General features: G+C 39.2%; 1 protein-coding gene across 2 annotated transcripts in view; it reads right to left on the reverse strand.

Moving 5' to 3' along the window:
* The window catches only part of EHHADH (enoyl-CoA hydratase and 3-hydroxyacyl CoA dehydrogenase), a 50,664-nt gene extending 36,765 nt beyond the window's left edge, over positions 1-13,899 (reverse strand). Inside the window, exons 1-3 of one of the 2 annotated variants that reach the window (XM_079921835.1) lie at positions 13,417-13,899; positions 8,848-8,951; positions 3,732-3,904 (exon numbers count right to left, since the gene is read on the reverse strand). In XM_079921835.1, coding sequence (XP_079777961.1) covers positions 3,732-3,904; positions 8,848-8,951; positions 13,417-13,490 — 351 coding nt within the window. In that variant the 5' untranslated portion in view covers positions 13,491-13,899. The remainder of the gene's footprint in view (positions 1-3,731; positions 3,905-8,847; positions 8,952-13,416) is intronic. The other variant, XM_079921836.1, reaches the window with a different exon arrangement.
* Between the last annotated feature and the right edge of the window lie 2,512 nt (positions 13,900-16,411).

A 16,411-nucleotide genomic window follows, 5' to 3' on the forward strand; every position in this document is an offset into this window, starting at 1 on the left:
TGATGGCTATAATAAAAAAGACATACAATAACAAGTTTTAGAGGGTATGTGGAGCATACAAAACCCTCATACATTGCTGGTGGGACCGTAAAATGATGCAGTCACTTTGGAAAACAATTTGGCAGTTTCTCAAAGGTTAACCATAGAGTTACCATACGACCCAGCAATTCCACTCCTCTATATATACTCAAAAGAAATGAAAACATGCCCACAAAAAACACTTGTGCAAAAATTTTCATAGCATCATTGTTCATAAATCCAAGAAAGAAGAAACAATCCAAATGTCCATCAAGTAATGAATGAATAAGGAAAATGTGGTATATCCATAAAAAGAAATATTCAGCCATGGAAAGGAATAAAATACTAATGACATGTTACAACACAGGTGAACCTTGAAAACAATGCTAAGTGGAAAAAACCATACGCAAAAGACAACAAATTGTATGTTTTCATTTACATGAAGTGTCTAGAATAGGTAAATCCATACAGACAGAAAGTAGATTAGTAATTGCTAGGACTGGGGGAGAGGGAAATGATGGTTTACTCCTAAAAGGTGTGAAGTTTCTTTTGAGGGTGATGAAATATCCTAAAATCAACTGTGGTAATGATTGTATAACTCTGTGAATATACTAATATACCGCTGGACTGTACACTTTAAATGAGTGAATTATATGGTATATGAATTATATCTCAATGAAGCTATTATAAAAAGAGAAAGAAAGAAAGAAAGAAAGAAAGAAAGAAAGAAAGAAAGAAAGAAAGAAAAAGAAAGAAAGAAAGAAAGAAGGAAGGAAGGAAGGAAAGGGAGGAACAAAGGAAGCGAGGAAGAAAGGAAGTGAGGAAGAAAGGAAGAAAGTCAGGCAGCAACCTCAGTCCAGATGAAAGGGTGAGATTGAGACCTTAATCACATGTCTCTCTTGGCCTTAAAAGTGGCCAAAGTTCTGTTAGTCATTTTCCAGGTATAAGGATGGGAGGAGGAGGGTACTTAAATACAGACTGCCATTTGCCCAAATTGTGATGCCAACAGCTCCAAAATACCTGGAATGTTTGAGCCTCTCTCACATGAGGCTTTCCTAGCAGTTGATCACCATTTTTCCCACCAGTGGTCATCCCTATCCCCTGACTTACTATTGCTTATAACTTAGATCTGCACTCAGTGTGCAGAAGGTCATCGTATTAGGAACACAGAAAAATGAACACTTAGGATATGTGTCTTTATTTATAAGTTTTATAAAAAATTAAAACAACATAGGGAAACGGTTAAATAAATTATGATAAATCTATAAGATGAAAAATTATGCAACCATTTAAAATGATATTTTTAAGGAATATTTCCAATAAGATTGACAGCAAATTTCTCATCAGAAACCATGGAGAGGGCTTCCCTTGTGGCACAGTGGTTAAGAATCCACCTGTCAATGCAGGGGACTTGGGTTCGAGCCCTGGTCTGGGAAGATCCCACATGCCACGGAGCAACAAAGCCCATGTGCCATAACTACTGAGTCTGCACTCTAGATCCCGCTAGCCACGACTACTGAGCCCACATGCCACAGCTACTGAACCCCATGCACCTAGAGCCCCTGCTCTGCAACAAGAGAAGCCACCACAATAAGAAGCCTGCGCACCACAAGGAAGAGTAGACCCCACTCACCGCAACTAGATGAAGCCCACACGCAGCAACAAAGACCCAACACAGCCAAAAATAAATTAATTAAAAATAAAAAAAAAGATACCAGGGAGACCAGTGCCAGTGGGATGACACGTTCAAAGTACTGAAAGAAAAGTACTGTCAACCAAGAATTCTACATCCAGCAAAACTAGTCTTTAAAAATGAAGGCAAATTGGGACTTCCCTGGTGGTGCAGTTGTTAAGAATCTGCCTGCCAATGCAGGGGACACAGGTTCGAGCCCTGGTCCGGGAAGATTCCCACATGCCGTGGAGCAATTAAGCCCGTGCACCACAACTACTGAGCCTACACTCTAGAGCCCGTGAGCCACAACTACTGACACCCGCGAGCCTAGAGTCCATGCTCCACAACAAGAGAAGCCACCACAATGAGAAGCCTGCGCACCACAGTGAAGAGTAGCCCCCGCTCACTGCAACTAGAGAAAGCCCACATTGCAGCAATGAAGACCCAACACAGCCCAAAATTAAAAAATAAATAAAAATTTATTTTAAAAAATGAAGGCAAATTAAGACATTTTCAGATAAATAAAAATTGAATTTGTTGCTAGCAGATCTGCCCTACAAGAAATCCTTCAGGATGAAATGAAAAGACACTAGACAGTAACTCAAATCCACATGAAGGAATAAAGAACACTGTTAAAGGGTAACTACACAGGTAAATATAAAAGACAGTATTAATGTAATTTTTTGTTTGCAATTCCTCTTTTTCCTTACCTGATTTAAAAGACCACTACATTAAGCAATAATTATATATTTATGTTGATGGGCATGCAATGTATAATGATATAATTTGTGACAATAACAGCATAAAGGTGGTGTGTAACAGAACTATATGGGAGCAAATTTTTTACATACTATTGAAATTAAGTTGGTATTAATCTGAACTAGCTTATCAGAAATTAAGATGTTAATCCCCAGGGCAACCACCACTAAGAAAATAACTCAAAAATATACAGTGAAAGAAACAATAAGAGAATTAAAAGCGTACTAGAACTTATCCATTTAATACAAACAAAAGCATTAATGGAGGAACTGAGGAATGAAAAAATATAAGACGTAGAAAACAAATAGCAAAATGGCAAAAGTCCTTCCTTATCAGTAATTATGTTAAATGTAAATGGTAGAGATTGGTAAAATGGATAAAGAATATTTAATAATAATTTAGATACAGCATTAGTATAAAAATAGACTACAAGTGAAATACAATAAAATTCCAAATGTATTTTTTTTTAAAAAAAAAGATTGCGAAGAAAAAGAATTACACAGGAAAAAGACAAGGAAGAAAAAAAGTAAAATGTCAATAGTGGTTATTTCTGAACTGTGAGTTTATGGTGACTTCAGTTTTACATCTTTGTACTTTCCTGTATTTTATAGTCTATTACAATGATGAATATTATCTTTATTATTAGAAAAATGTATTACTTATAAAAATATTACTATTATAAGACTGGTATCACAAACCTCAATCTACATGTCTAATAACCCAAATTAAATCTATTTCCAGAAATACATGGATTTACTAGTTGTGCACAGTTTCCAATAGGAACTTGTCTTCTTAAGTACTAAAAATTATGAGACCACAAAACTGAAATGTTTGAGATAGGAAACAAAAATTTAAATAAGTATGTACACTCAGGGGTGATAGTCAAAATATTAATACCTCATACTGCATGAGCATGGCTCAGTGAAATCTGATGTGGGCCATAGTACTAGAGCAAGGTCCTGGGTGTCCTGTACAGGAGTTCCCCTTTAACTAGTGGGTCATGGGAAGGTCCAAAGGCTAGGGTTAGGGGAAGTGATGGGACAGTCACAGGCTCAGGGTAGTAACTCTTTATCAACTAGAATGGACATATTTCAACATTTCAACAAAGAATAACACTGTACTTGTATGTAACAGCTGAACACCAGTGCTAGAAAAACCTAAGAGTTGTGAACCAGTAAGCTAACCATTCAAAATGATCACCTCTGATGCTTATGACTACATTTAGAGCTTGCTCTAAAGAAAAGCTCCCTACATCAAATCCCATATGGATCCCCTCTGTTACCTCTGCATGGGCAATCCTATAGTGACAGCCCAGGGCCAGCTCCAGTCCCCCTCCTAAAGCCACCCTTTGGATAGCTGCCACCACAGGCTTCTTGTTTCTCTGTACTTCATCTACTACACTTCCCAATGTCAAGTCAAAGGTCTTATCAGCACTGAAGCCACGGATATCAGCACCTAAGAACACAAAGACAAGGAAAAAAGAGAGTTGAAGAAGACTTGGGCTTTGCTATAGAACAATAAGTTACCAGATTACACTTAAGGAATCTCAGACCTCTTTGGACCCATGAAACTCTTTATCCTTTGGTTGCAGACACACTAAAGGAACAAGTAGCCTGGAAAATGTAGAAAGATATGAGAGAAAATCCTCAAATCTTTATCAGAAGTCCTGTAATCTAAAATCTGTCTTTCCATATGATAGTAGTAACTCTACCTTTAGAAAAATTTGAAAGCTCAGAAAAGGGAAGCAAAGATTCTAAGATTGAGTCAGCCATTCCCATTTTTTGCATGATACTCTTCACCAACTCTATTCACAGCAATTTAGACCCGTATCTTTGTTAAGGGCATCAGTCATTACAATATAAAACCTCAGGGTAAAATGAAGACATATTTGTGAGTTATATATTAATCAATCAGCTTAGAATTACATTTCTGTGATAGACTTTTTTGTGATCAATAAAAGTAACAACATTTACTGCTTTTCCTTATTATAAAAATAATATGTATTATAGAAATTTTGAAAAATACACAAAATTATACAGGACAAAAATATTACTCCAAATATCACCACACAGAGATAACAATGTAATATTTTGGTGAATTTTTAGTTTTTTCCCAACGCATTACGTAAATTGCTTTGTGACCTTGAGTAAGTTATTTAACCATTTTGTTTCAATACCTATCTTAAATAACTGATGTGACAATTAAATGAATGTTTACTATAATATATATTTTTAACAATATTGAGAACACTCTGTAAAGTCATTTTTTATATTTTCCTTTTTTCACATAACATTATACATAGTAGTGAGCTTTTCCCCTATAGCATTATATGTTCTTTGAAAATATTAAGCCTGGTACAAGTTAAAAAGTTAAATTAATTATTTCATGTTCAGCCTTTCTTTTTTTTTTTTTTTTTTTTGCTACCTGCTCCTCATCTAGCATCCATCCAGGGATTATGCTTTTTTTCTCACCAATCCATTATATTTCACACTCTACTGTTATTATTTATTTTTATTTTTTTAGATTCCTTTTGGTTCTAGAGAAACAAGGTGAACTTCAGTCCGAATGCCATGTCTATTATTCCTGTAACTTTAGGTTAAACTAATTTTTCAAGTAACAGAAGCAATTAACATTTGTTGGATAAATACTATACATAAGGCACTGGGCTAAGTAGTTTCATATATTGTCTCATTTAATTTTCTTAACACCTAAGTTAAATAGTCTATTAACATTTTACAGGTTTAAGTTTAAGGCTTTGAGATGTTAAGTGCCTAGTTCAGACATATGATTCTGTAACTGGTTGAATAAGGATTTCAGCTCATGCAGTTTGACTATACAGTTCACATTCTTAAATGTTATACTACATTCTTCTACTTGCAGCAAAAGGTTAGTATGATCATCCCAATTTTATAGAAACCAAGGCACAGACAAGAGTATAGTGATTTCACTTTTTAACTGTTTATCTCTGGCACATAGAAATGCAATTAATTTTTGGATCCTGATTTTACATCCAGCAAAATTCCTAAATTCTATTATTAATTCTAATAATTTTCTGATAGATTTAGTTTTTACAAATGCTCATTTCTTCTGAATAATGATGGTTCTGTTTCTTCCTTTCCAATCCTTATACCTTTTATTTCTTTTTCTAGGCTGGCCAGGGCCTAGAATATAATGTCAAATACAAATGGTGATAGCAGCCAGCCTTGTCTTATTTCTTTCTGAAAAGGAAAGCATTCAATTTACCATTTTGTTTGATGTTTGCTGTAGGTTTTTAAAAATAGATACATTTTGCCTGATGAAGACATTTTCTTTCTATATTTAGTTTACTAAGAATTTTATTCTTTAATGCATGCTAAACGTTACCAAGTGTTTTTTTCTGAATCTCTTGAAATAATCACATGATTTTCCTCCTTTAATCTTTTAATAGGATGAATTACATTGATTTCTCATGTTTAATGAAACTGGTATTTCTGGGATGAAAGTGATATATCATGCTTTTTATATATCATTAGATTCAGTTTTATTATATACTGTTTCAGAGTTTTATATCTAGGTTTACAAATAAAATTGGCCTTTAATTTTGCTTTTTCATACGGTCTTGACATGTTTTGTTATCAAGGTTATGCTAGCCTTACAAAATGAGTTGGGAAGTGTACTGGATAGAACGGTGTCCACCCAGAACCTGTGAATGTCATCTTATTTGGAAATAGGGTCTTTGCAGATAGAATCAGGTAAAGAAGAGGTCATACTGGATCAGTGTGGGTCTATATAAGATCAGGGAAATTTGGACACAGAGGATAAAGCCACAGGAAGACAGAGGCAGAGATAGGGATAATGCAGCAACAAGCCAAGGATTGCCAAGGATTGCCAGCAACCACAGAAGCTAGAAGAGGCAAGGAAGGCTTCTTCCCTAGAGGCTTTGGAGAAAGAATGGCCTTGCAGATATCTTGATTTTGAACTTTTAGCCTCTGGAACTCTGAGAGGATAAACTTCTATTGTTTTAAGCCACCCAGTTTGTGCTCACTTGTTATGGCAGCCCCAGGAAACTAATATAGAAAGTGTTCCCTCTTATTTTTATTCTCTGAAATGTTTGTGTAAAATTAGAATGATATTTTCCTTGACTTTTCAGTTAGAGGTTACCAATGAAGTCATCTGGGACTTGAATTTACTTTGTGAGATTTTTGATTACTGACTCAATTTCTTTAATGGTTTTCTGTTTCTTCTTGCATCAATTTTGTAAGCTCTGTTTTTCTACTGGTTCATATTATCATTTTTAATGGCTAGAGCATCTTCAGTGATATCCCTTTTGTCATTCTTTATATGTATTGTTTGTATTGTCTCTTTTTTTTCTTGATAAGCCTCTCTGAAGCTTTATCAATTTTATTAGTATTTTCAAAGAACTTTTGATATTATTGTTCTCTTGATTCACATTCGTATTCTATTTTAGTAATTTCCCCTCTATCATTTCCTTCCTTCTACTTCATTTGGATCTATTTTACTGTTTGTTTTGTCAGTTCCTTAATATAAATACCACAATATGTTTCAGTGTTTTTTCTTTTCTGATATATACCTTTAAGGCCATACATTTCCTGCTCAGCTTTGCTTTAACTGTATCCCTCAAGTTTTATATATTGTTTTTATTATCATTCAGCTAAAAATATTTTCTAAATTACATTATGATTTCTGCTTTGACTCAAAGGTTATTAAAAAATGAATTTATTTTCCAAACACATGAGAATCTCTAGTTATATTTTTGTTATTGATTTCTAGCTTGATTGCACTGTTGTCAGAGATATTCTAAATGAAATTTATTGAGATAAGCTTTCACAGTCCAGTAGCTGATCAACTTTTGTAAATGTTGCAGATTGGAGAATACATATTTTCCGATTGCTGGGCACATTGTTCTATCTAAGTCCATTAAGTCAAGTCTGACAATCCCTAATGCTTTTCCAGAACAATTATTTTTGCTGCCTCTGAACTCTAACTACGTTCTCTCCTACCTCCTTTTTTTTTTTTTTTTGCAGTACGCGGGCCTCTCTCACTGTTGTGGCCTCTCCCGTTGCGGAGCACAGGCTCCGGACGCGCAGGCCCAGCGGCCATGGCCCACGGGCCCAACCGCTCTGCGGCACACGGGATCCTCCCGGACCGCGGCACGAACCCGCGTCCCCCTCATCGGCAGGCAGACTCTCAACCACTGCGCCACCAGGGAAGCCCTCCTACCTCCTTTTTTACAAAGAAATATCAGTTCTGATTTTTCATAATTCTGATCCCTCACTCCATGCCTCAAAGTCACCATCTTGGGCTCCCAACCTTAAGTTTTCAAATAGTTGAGTAAGCTATTTAATAGCTGGTTAATGTTTGGCCCACTATTTAACTTCTCTTAGGCTTAGCCTTCTCATCTGTAAATGGAAACTGTAGGATTTACTGAGGATTAAAATATAAAGTATCTAAAAATATTACTATTTTCATTGTTAATAAGTAAATAAGCTACTCAGTACTGGCACATAGCAGGTAAGCTAAACGGTAATTATTATAATGATTAATGTGTTTATATTTATTCATTGTTATGATTTCAACATCTATTTCTTCTCAGGTTACCACGACATACATTAAATTCCTCTGGCAAAAAAAAAAAAAAAAAGAAGAAGAAGAAGAAGAAAAATGAAAAAAATTCCTCTGGCTACAGTAAGAATACATGGGTCTTCATATCCATGGAACTTTTGTCAAAGGGTATAATTTGGGAAAAGAAGAAAAGGTGCCACAAATACCAGTGAATAAATCACCATTTCAGATGCTTTTGCCGTATTTTGTCACTATTTTGCATCTTCACAGGATAACCCAATAAAGAGTGCATGGTCACTGAGATGGGTGACTATCAGAAGAAAAATGAAGTCCATTGCAGGACTCTGTGTAAAATAAAAAATAACATTTATCGAACATGTTCTGCATGCAAGCACTGCTCTAGGGCTTTCAGATGTGTTATCTCATTTACTCTCACAAAAACCTGTTAAGATATAAATATTATGGTATCTATTTTATAAATAGAGAAATTGAGTTTCAGGAGATTTAAGGGACTTGCCCAAGCTCACATAGGATGGTGACACATGCAGAGCAGATATGTACCAGCAGATGTATACTAGCAGCTATAATAGCCATCAAGCCTGGAACTAAATGTCCTCCAAAGGCCCAATCCAATATAAAAGAGAGTAAGGTCAGCATCTTCTCTGGGTTCTCTCCTATGACTCTTGTCTCTTTCTCCACAATGTTTCTCATTCCCATTCAACTCCCATATTCATTACCCACACTATAGTATTACCCACAAGAACAGATAATGCAGCATTGATCTCAGTCTGTGGCAGGATTTCAGAGAGCATGGGAGAGGGTTAGACACTGGTTACCTGCAGAGAAGATGCCATCTGCTCCACAAATCACAATGGCTTTTACTGTATGGTCTGTTAGAGCTTTCTGCAGACCCTCTTTTATTCCACGGAGAACAGTCTCACTAAAAGGGAAAAAAATTACATGAAGCATAAGTCAGAATCAAATTTCTACCATCTCAGAGTTTTTTTTCCTTTCTTAACAATGAAAAATTAAACATATACACAATGTATAAAAATCCTAGATACTTATCATTAAACTTTCACTAATTTAACAAATAATATATATATTTACTGTAAATTAAGCACTGAGTTGATTAAACACATAAACTTTAGGAAAAAAAGTGTTTTCCTACATTTTGCTGTAACTTTGACCACTTAGAATCAGCACTATCAATTTAAAAATATTATATACATATCCTATGTACAGTGAGGGCTTACAACATCCTAGGGAGAACAAAATGTACACAACACAAGATCACACTAAAATAAGTGCTGTAATAAAGGTACAAAGAAAGTGACGTGGAACTCCCGAGAGGAAAGAAAGTCTTGTTTTTAAAAATAAATTTATTATTTATTTATTTTTGGCTGTGTCGGATCTTTGTTGCTGAGTGTGGGCTTTCTCTAGTTGTTGTGAGCGGGGGTTACTCTTTGTTGTGGTGCGCGGGGTTCTCATTGCAGTGGCTTCTCTTGTTGTGGAGCACAGGCTCTAGGCACTTGGGCTCCAGTAGTTGTGGCGCATGGGCTCAGTGGTTGTGGCTCACAGGCTCTAGAGAGCAGGCTCAGTAGTTGTGGCGCACGGGCTTAATTGCTCCGCAGCATGTGGGATCTTCCCAGACCAGGGATTGAACCCGTGTCCCCTGCATTGGCAGGCGGATTCTTAACCACTGCGTCACCAGGGAAGTCCCAAGAAAGTTTTTTCAATTTGTCATATTGGCATAATATAAGAAACTGAAATTGTCTAAAAATAACAGTCTAAGTGATGTGGCAGGGGCTGCAAGTTACCCCCAAATATCCCTCCATCCCAACATTCTTCGAAGTATTAAACATCTGGTTTTTAGCTGGATACATGGCTGCCCAAAATAAAGACTACATTTCCCAGCAGTAAGGTCAGCCCGAGGCATTAATTTCTGGCCAATGGGATGGAAACGGATTTGGTACATGCAACTTTTGGGAATAGTCCTCAAAGGATTGGGTATGCTTTTTGCTTTTTCTTTCCTCCCTACTTTTGGCAGGAATGCAGATATGATGGCTAGATTTGGAGCAGCCATTATGGATCAAGAGGTGGAAGCTGTTTATTGAGGATGGCGGAGCAAAAGATAGACAGAATTGGGATCACTGATGATTGTGGAGCAGCCATACCAGTCATTCCAGGACGCTGCTGTGAGAGACATCAACTTTTTCTTATTTAATCCATCATGATTTTGAGTTTTCTGTCACTAGCAGCCAAGCCTAATCCTAACTAATTTAGGCGGTAAAGGCAAGGTCTGGGAAAGAAAGGGCATGTAGTAGACTTTGCCAAATTTCAGTAGATGAGGGAGTCATCCACAGAGGAGATAGTTAAAGCCAAGATTGAATGAGTCTGCCAAAGAAAAAGAACAGAGAGCTGAGGGTAGATCTAGATGATCTAAGAGGTGGGAGAGGCTCAGCAGAGTGATTCAGTACCAAGGGAGCCCAAAGTCACAGAGACCAAGAGAGGAGAATTTGCCATGAAGCAGAGGATCAACAAGTGCCAAGGGATGATAAAGGAGGAGAACTGGGAAGAGTGGTGAGGAATTGCTTAAAGGAAAAACGATAGAACCAGAGTCCAATCAGTTTTGCCTTAGAGTTCTAAGTATTGGGGGAAAATTTTATACAGAGTGAAAAAAAAATCTTAAAACAAACAACAACAAATGTCCATAAAGCCAGATTGTTCAGACCAGCAACTGAGTTAAAACCTCAGGGAATAAAGGAGATACTTGCCCTTGTTTATGGCAATTCCCTTTTTTCCACCATTTAACCCCGCTGAAATCAAACAAAACCTCTTGCCTTCAACTAGTTAATTAGAAACCAAATCTGCTAATGGAAAACTGATTCTGAACCATCCATACTACTGAGAAGTCCAAAAGGCACATATTTCCTTCTGGGTAAATGATGGCTGGAAAATGAGCCCAATCTGCGCCACTGAGGAGACAAGGCTGGCTTTTCCCATTTCAACCAACCCCTACTCTTTTATTTCTTATGTTCTTGCTAATTTTGCAAATATAAAACACAGGAAAAAAAGAAAAATGAAAATGGCTGTAGTAGATATAGCTTTACTAGATTCTAGTTGAGTGAAAAGGACAACAACTTCGCAGCAATGTCAAGGTCACAGGGGTTAAGAAATTATTTTCTCCCCTTAATATTGTCAGGCATGGAGAAATGGAGTCTAAAGGTAACATTTCATGAGTGATGACCAAAGATCTTTAGCTTCTGTCACTATAGGAAGCCTTTCTTGTGACAATTTTTTAAAGCCAGGGGGTCAGCGAATCAAGCCGTGGCTTGTGACCAGCATTCTTCAAACAAAGAAATAGAAAAGAAAATATAATATATCGAACAAAACAAATAAGTTTCACGAAACTTTGTTTTCAGTTATGTATTTGTATGTGTGTGTGTCTTAGGTTGCTATGTAAAACATGGATTCCTGTGTGGATTATAATTTTAAAAAGTGTGAAAGCCATTGTTCTGGGAGATGGGCCTAGTAATCAGACATGTCCTACACTTGTAAAGAGGGTTGGCATTCACCTGAATAGAAGGAAACCTGGCTGGCTAAAGGAAGCAAGGAAAGATTTGAACTATTTGTTTGGGCCCAAAAATATTCAAATAAGAATCTCTCACTTAGCTAGGAAGAAATAATTTCCCACATAAAATTAGAAATAGGAAGGGAGAAAGGAAGGAAGGGAAGAAGAAAAGTGTAAAGCAAAAAAAAAAAAATTGGGAACCTGTTAAACTTGATGAATGTGCTGGGACACACACCTCTACCTAAATATAAGTTCAGAAGAAGGTAGATGGGAAAGGGCAAGAAAGCATTTATTCCCAAGTGGAGAAAATCTTGATGCAGCTGCAATGAATCCTGAGCAGCGGGGCCTGCTGGTAGGGGCTTGTAACAGGCCTTCTGACTAATAGTACTAATGATAGCTAACATCTGCTAAGTGCCAGTTTATAATCTCTAACACATTTAAACCTCACAACAACTTAATGAGGTAGATACTAACATTTCTCCTGCAAGGGGGGCTAGGGGGCAGGTTAAATAACAGAAACATTTTAAGTAGTTATGGTAAAATATTCCTAGTTATAGGTAGTAGACTGTGGAACCTTTTTCCCCAAGTTCTAGATGGGCACAGTTTCCCATTATGAGCAGAGGTTAAGGCAGAGTCCTAATATTTAGTAATTCTAATAGGAATACAGTCAAGTTCAAAACTGATATGTAATCATATTACTCATGTTTTTCTTCATCAAAGCCAAAATAATAAATATTTTGCTTTTTTCTGAGAGTGGCAAGTAAGTGGACATTATCATCCTTGAATGATTTTATTTCTGATTTTTTATATTTTTAAATGCAAAATTTTATATTAAAATAATTATATTAGTGCTAATGATAAAATCAAATCTGATGATAGTAGGATGAAAATTCAGTTAAAATTAGTATGTCTTCTCATTACAGTCTCTTTTTGCTCCAGCATCATGTGATAAGGATTTTGACCAAAAGTCTTTCTCTTTATGCTTTATATGTTCTCCGTAAATTATCATTTCTTCTAATCCTACTCCCTGTGGATAGGTGACTTTTTCCTAGGCTGATGTATCACTATACTTTTTTCAGAGATATAAAAGAACCAAACCTATATAACGTCATTAACTTTCAAAAGAGCAGCGTTAATCTCACTTTTAAAAAGTAATGCTTTTACAAGTTTAACAAGGAAGGTACTCCACAGTAGTTTTTCAGAAAACGCTATTTAATAGGCTTATTCTGATATGGGCTTAACCCAACATGGATCTTCCACGGAAGCACTAAGACCTTAAGGTTTAGAACAGACCAAGAGATATACCTTTGCATATCTGGGCCAGGACACAATCCTCTTTTACTCACTGTGTTGGCATTAAAGGGGATCTATATTTTTAACAGTGCGAAGCCACTTTATTGTTGGATTCCTAAAACTTTTAGTCACACATTATAAGGGTGGCCTGGACTCGAGGTTGGGAAGTGAAGGATCAAGGTCCAGCCAGCATTGCACTAAGACCTTTGGAATAGAAAGTACGGCTGAGAAGTCAAAGTTGCAAGCAAGCAGAAGAGTCCAGCGCGAAGGGAGCACGGACAGACCCGATCCATCGCAGCTCCCCCGCTTCGTAGCCATCTGTCTGCCTCTCAGCCTCGGTTTCCTTACCAGTGAGAGAGTTCTCTGCAAACAGGAACTGAGCTAACCAATGTAAAAGGCCCTGGCATATGCCCAGGTTTAATCCGTTTCAGTGTCTCTCTCCGTTTAAACCAGCAGGGGAGAGTCAAAGCTTCCACTGCAGGCAGGCGGCTAAGACCCTGCTCGCTGTCCCCGGGCTGAAGGCGGCCGAGCCCGTTACCTGAGCGCGTTGACAGGCGGGTTTCGTAGGCGGATCAGCGCCAGGCAGTTCTGCAGCCGCGTAAACTCAGCCATGTTTCCTCAGTCGCCGAGGTCGCCTCAGCTCATGGCCCCAGGGCGATATCACTTTCACTGCGCGCTGGGCCGGCCCCGCGAGGAGGGGCACCTGCTGGGCCAATGTGAGCTCGGCATCGCCTCCCGCCCCCCGGGCCGCTCCAGGGCGCCGATGCCCATCATCCATCCCAGACCTCCTCCTTCCCCGGACCACAGCCCCGCGCTCTGCAGATCCTTGTCGTCTCCTCTTTGTTGGCTCTTGTCCTGCTCCCTGCACAAAGTAGATCAGGGAGGACGATGGAAAATGAGTGGAATTGCCAGCAAGTCGAGATTTGCAAACCGCTGGCCCAGAGGGGCTGGCTACTCTGGACAAGTCCTAGGTTCCCTAAGTTGGTGGCGCTGTGTCCTCATCACAGTTTTCATCTACACGATCCTTCTTAACAGGGACAGATATCTGGGATCCTCACAATTATGTGATATGACACACACCTGGAACACATAAAATACACAAATCATTCATTTCACCTAAATGGGTACGGTACTAATATCAAATATTTACAGAACCGTCATACAGCGACCTAGTGAAACCTTCAACTTTCCTGTCTGCCCAATCCTTCCATTTCTTTCTTCTTCTGCCATTCCTAAAGATTGTGATTTCCAATACTTCAACCACCAATTGAGCACCTATTATGTGCTAGGCTGTAGGCAGGAGACTAAAGATAAATAAAGCCTCGTTCAGGCTGGGACAAAGTTTTTAAAGATGCAGTTGGCCTCAGGCGGTCTCCACAGTCCATCAGGGGGCTAGAAGGCAGTCTGGAAGTTTCAGAGAAAAAAACAATGGAGCGGTTTTATTCACTAATGTTTCACCAATTTTAGCAAAGATGAAGGATTATTTTCATAGATTTTCTTTTACCTGTTGAAAATAAAACCAGGTTCCTACTCCTAGGAAAGTACCTATTGCCTTGAAGCCCTGAAAACAAGTAGCAGTCAGAACCCATCTAATCCGTCAAGGACAACCTATCAAGGACAGCCCCTCATTTTTTTTTTTTTTTTTTTTTTTTTTTGGCTGCGTTGGGTCTTTGTTGCTGCACGTGGGCTTTCTCTAGTTGCGTCAAGTGGGGGCTACTCTTTGTTGCGGTGCACGGGCTTCTCACTGTGGTGGCTTCTCTTGTTGCAGAGCACGGGCTCTAGGCACTTGGGCTTCAGTAGTTGTGGCACATGGGCTCAGTAGTTGTGGTTCGCGGGCTCTAGAGCGCAGGCTCAGTAGTAGAGTGTACGGGCTTAGTTGCTCTGCGGCATGTGGGATCTTCCCAGACCAGGGATCGAACCCGTGTACCCTGAATTGGCAGGCGGATTCTTTTTTTTTTTTTTTTTTTTTTTTTGCGGTACGCGGGCCTCTCACTGTTGTGGCCTCTCCCGTTGCAGAGCACAGGCTCCGGACGCACAGGCTCAGCGGCCATGGCCCACGGGCCCAGCCGCTCCGCAGCATGTGGGATCCTCCCGGACCAGGGCACGAACCCCCATCCCCTGCATCGGCAGGCGGACCCTCAACCACCGCGCCACCAGGGAAGCCCGGCAGGCGGGTTCTTAACCACTGAGCCACCAGGGAAGTCCCAGCCTCTCACTTTTGATAGCCAGCCAATCACAAACAGCCCAGGGCACACGCCTCTGAGTGCCAACATTCAACATCAACCAGCCTCTTACAAGTGGCATCAATCTCTACTGCCTCTAAAATTCGCCAATCCCTGAATTCAACCTTGCCCAAAAACTATATGTAAGATCAACAGTCTGCTCTGCTTGGAGAGACTATGTATGACCAGCACAGCTTTCCCTTACTGTAGGAAGCAATAGATTCAGTATTGTCTTTTCAGATGTCGGCCTCTAGGGGAACAATTCTGCCGTCCATCCTAACAACTTCGAGTACCTCCACAAAGGCCATGTAGGCAAGGCTTAACAGTTCTGAAATTGCTCCTGGAGGAAGTGGAGATCAGCATGGTGTGGAGCCGTTTTGAGGCATTTTTCTCATCTACATCTTGGAGTCAGCCACGGGTCATTTCTCATCTATCTCCCTAGTTTTATTTGAACACAGAACTTTCTGCCTTGCACCTCCCTCCCCTTAGGTACAGCTGCAAATTTCTGTGTAAGTCTATAAAACTGCTTGGCAGTTTATTTTTTTTATTATTCTATTTTTTTTTAGTGAAACAAGTAAAAGGTTTATTAGGAGCAAAAAAGTACATGTGAATAGACACACATGGGTGGGCTCAGAGAGAGAGTCGCGCCTTTGTGGTAGTTTAAATCACTTACATGGGGCCTTTCTTCTGGGTTTCCTCTGGCCAATCATCTTGCTTTGCCTGACTCAGAGTCCGTATTTGGTTAACTCAGTGTCCTCCCCGTGTGCGTGCGCACCTCTTAGCCAAGATGGATTCTGGCGCAGAAGCCTATGGGAAGGTTGATGCCACGTATTATGCCGTGGTGCCCCCTCCCTTTTTGGCCCCCAAGGAGTCTTTCTACGCATGGGTAGTCGGGAAGGTCTCCTTGACCTCGAGAATGAGAAATATCTGGTCTCTTTATTGTGAATCTGGGCAGGACTCAGCTCCTCCCTGCCTTGCTTGGCAGTAGTTTAGAGTTGGCTTCTCAGCAAGGCCGGGATTAGGGTGGGCAAAATTGAAGAGGGCACTCACTCTCGGTTTCATGCAATTGCTGACCCTGCCCTGCTCCTCAACAACAGCGATCCCCACAGTTCCTGTAATCTGTCATCCAGCCCCTCCTGTTTGGTGCCATACTGTGGGACTAGGTAGCAGATACCATGCTGATCTTTCTTTTGCTGTCTATGTAAATAATAAACTGTCTAAATCTATTTGGACTCCTTATGGGCCCAATCTATGGCAGTGTAGCAAGCTAATATAGCAGGTGCCACCATGATGTTGTTTACAGACCACTTG

Source organism: Stenella coeruleoalba (genome assembly GCF_951394435.1).
Source record: "Stenella coeruleoalba genome assembly, chromosome: 5".
Taxonomy (NCBI): Eukaryota; Metazoa; Chordata; class Mammalia; order Artiodactyla; family Delphinidae; genus Stenella; species Stenella coeruleoalba.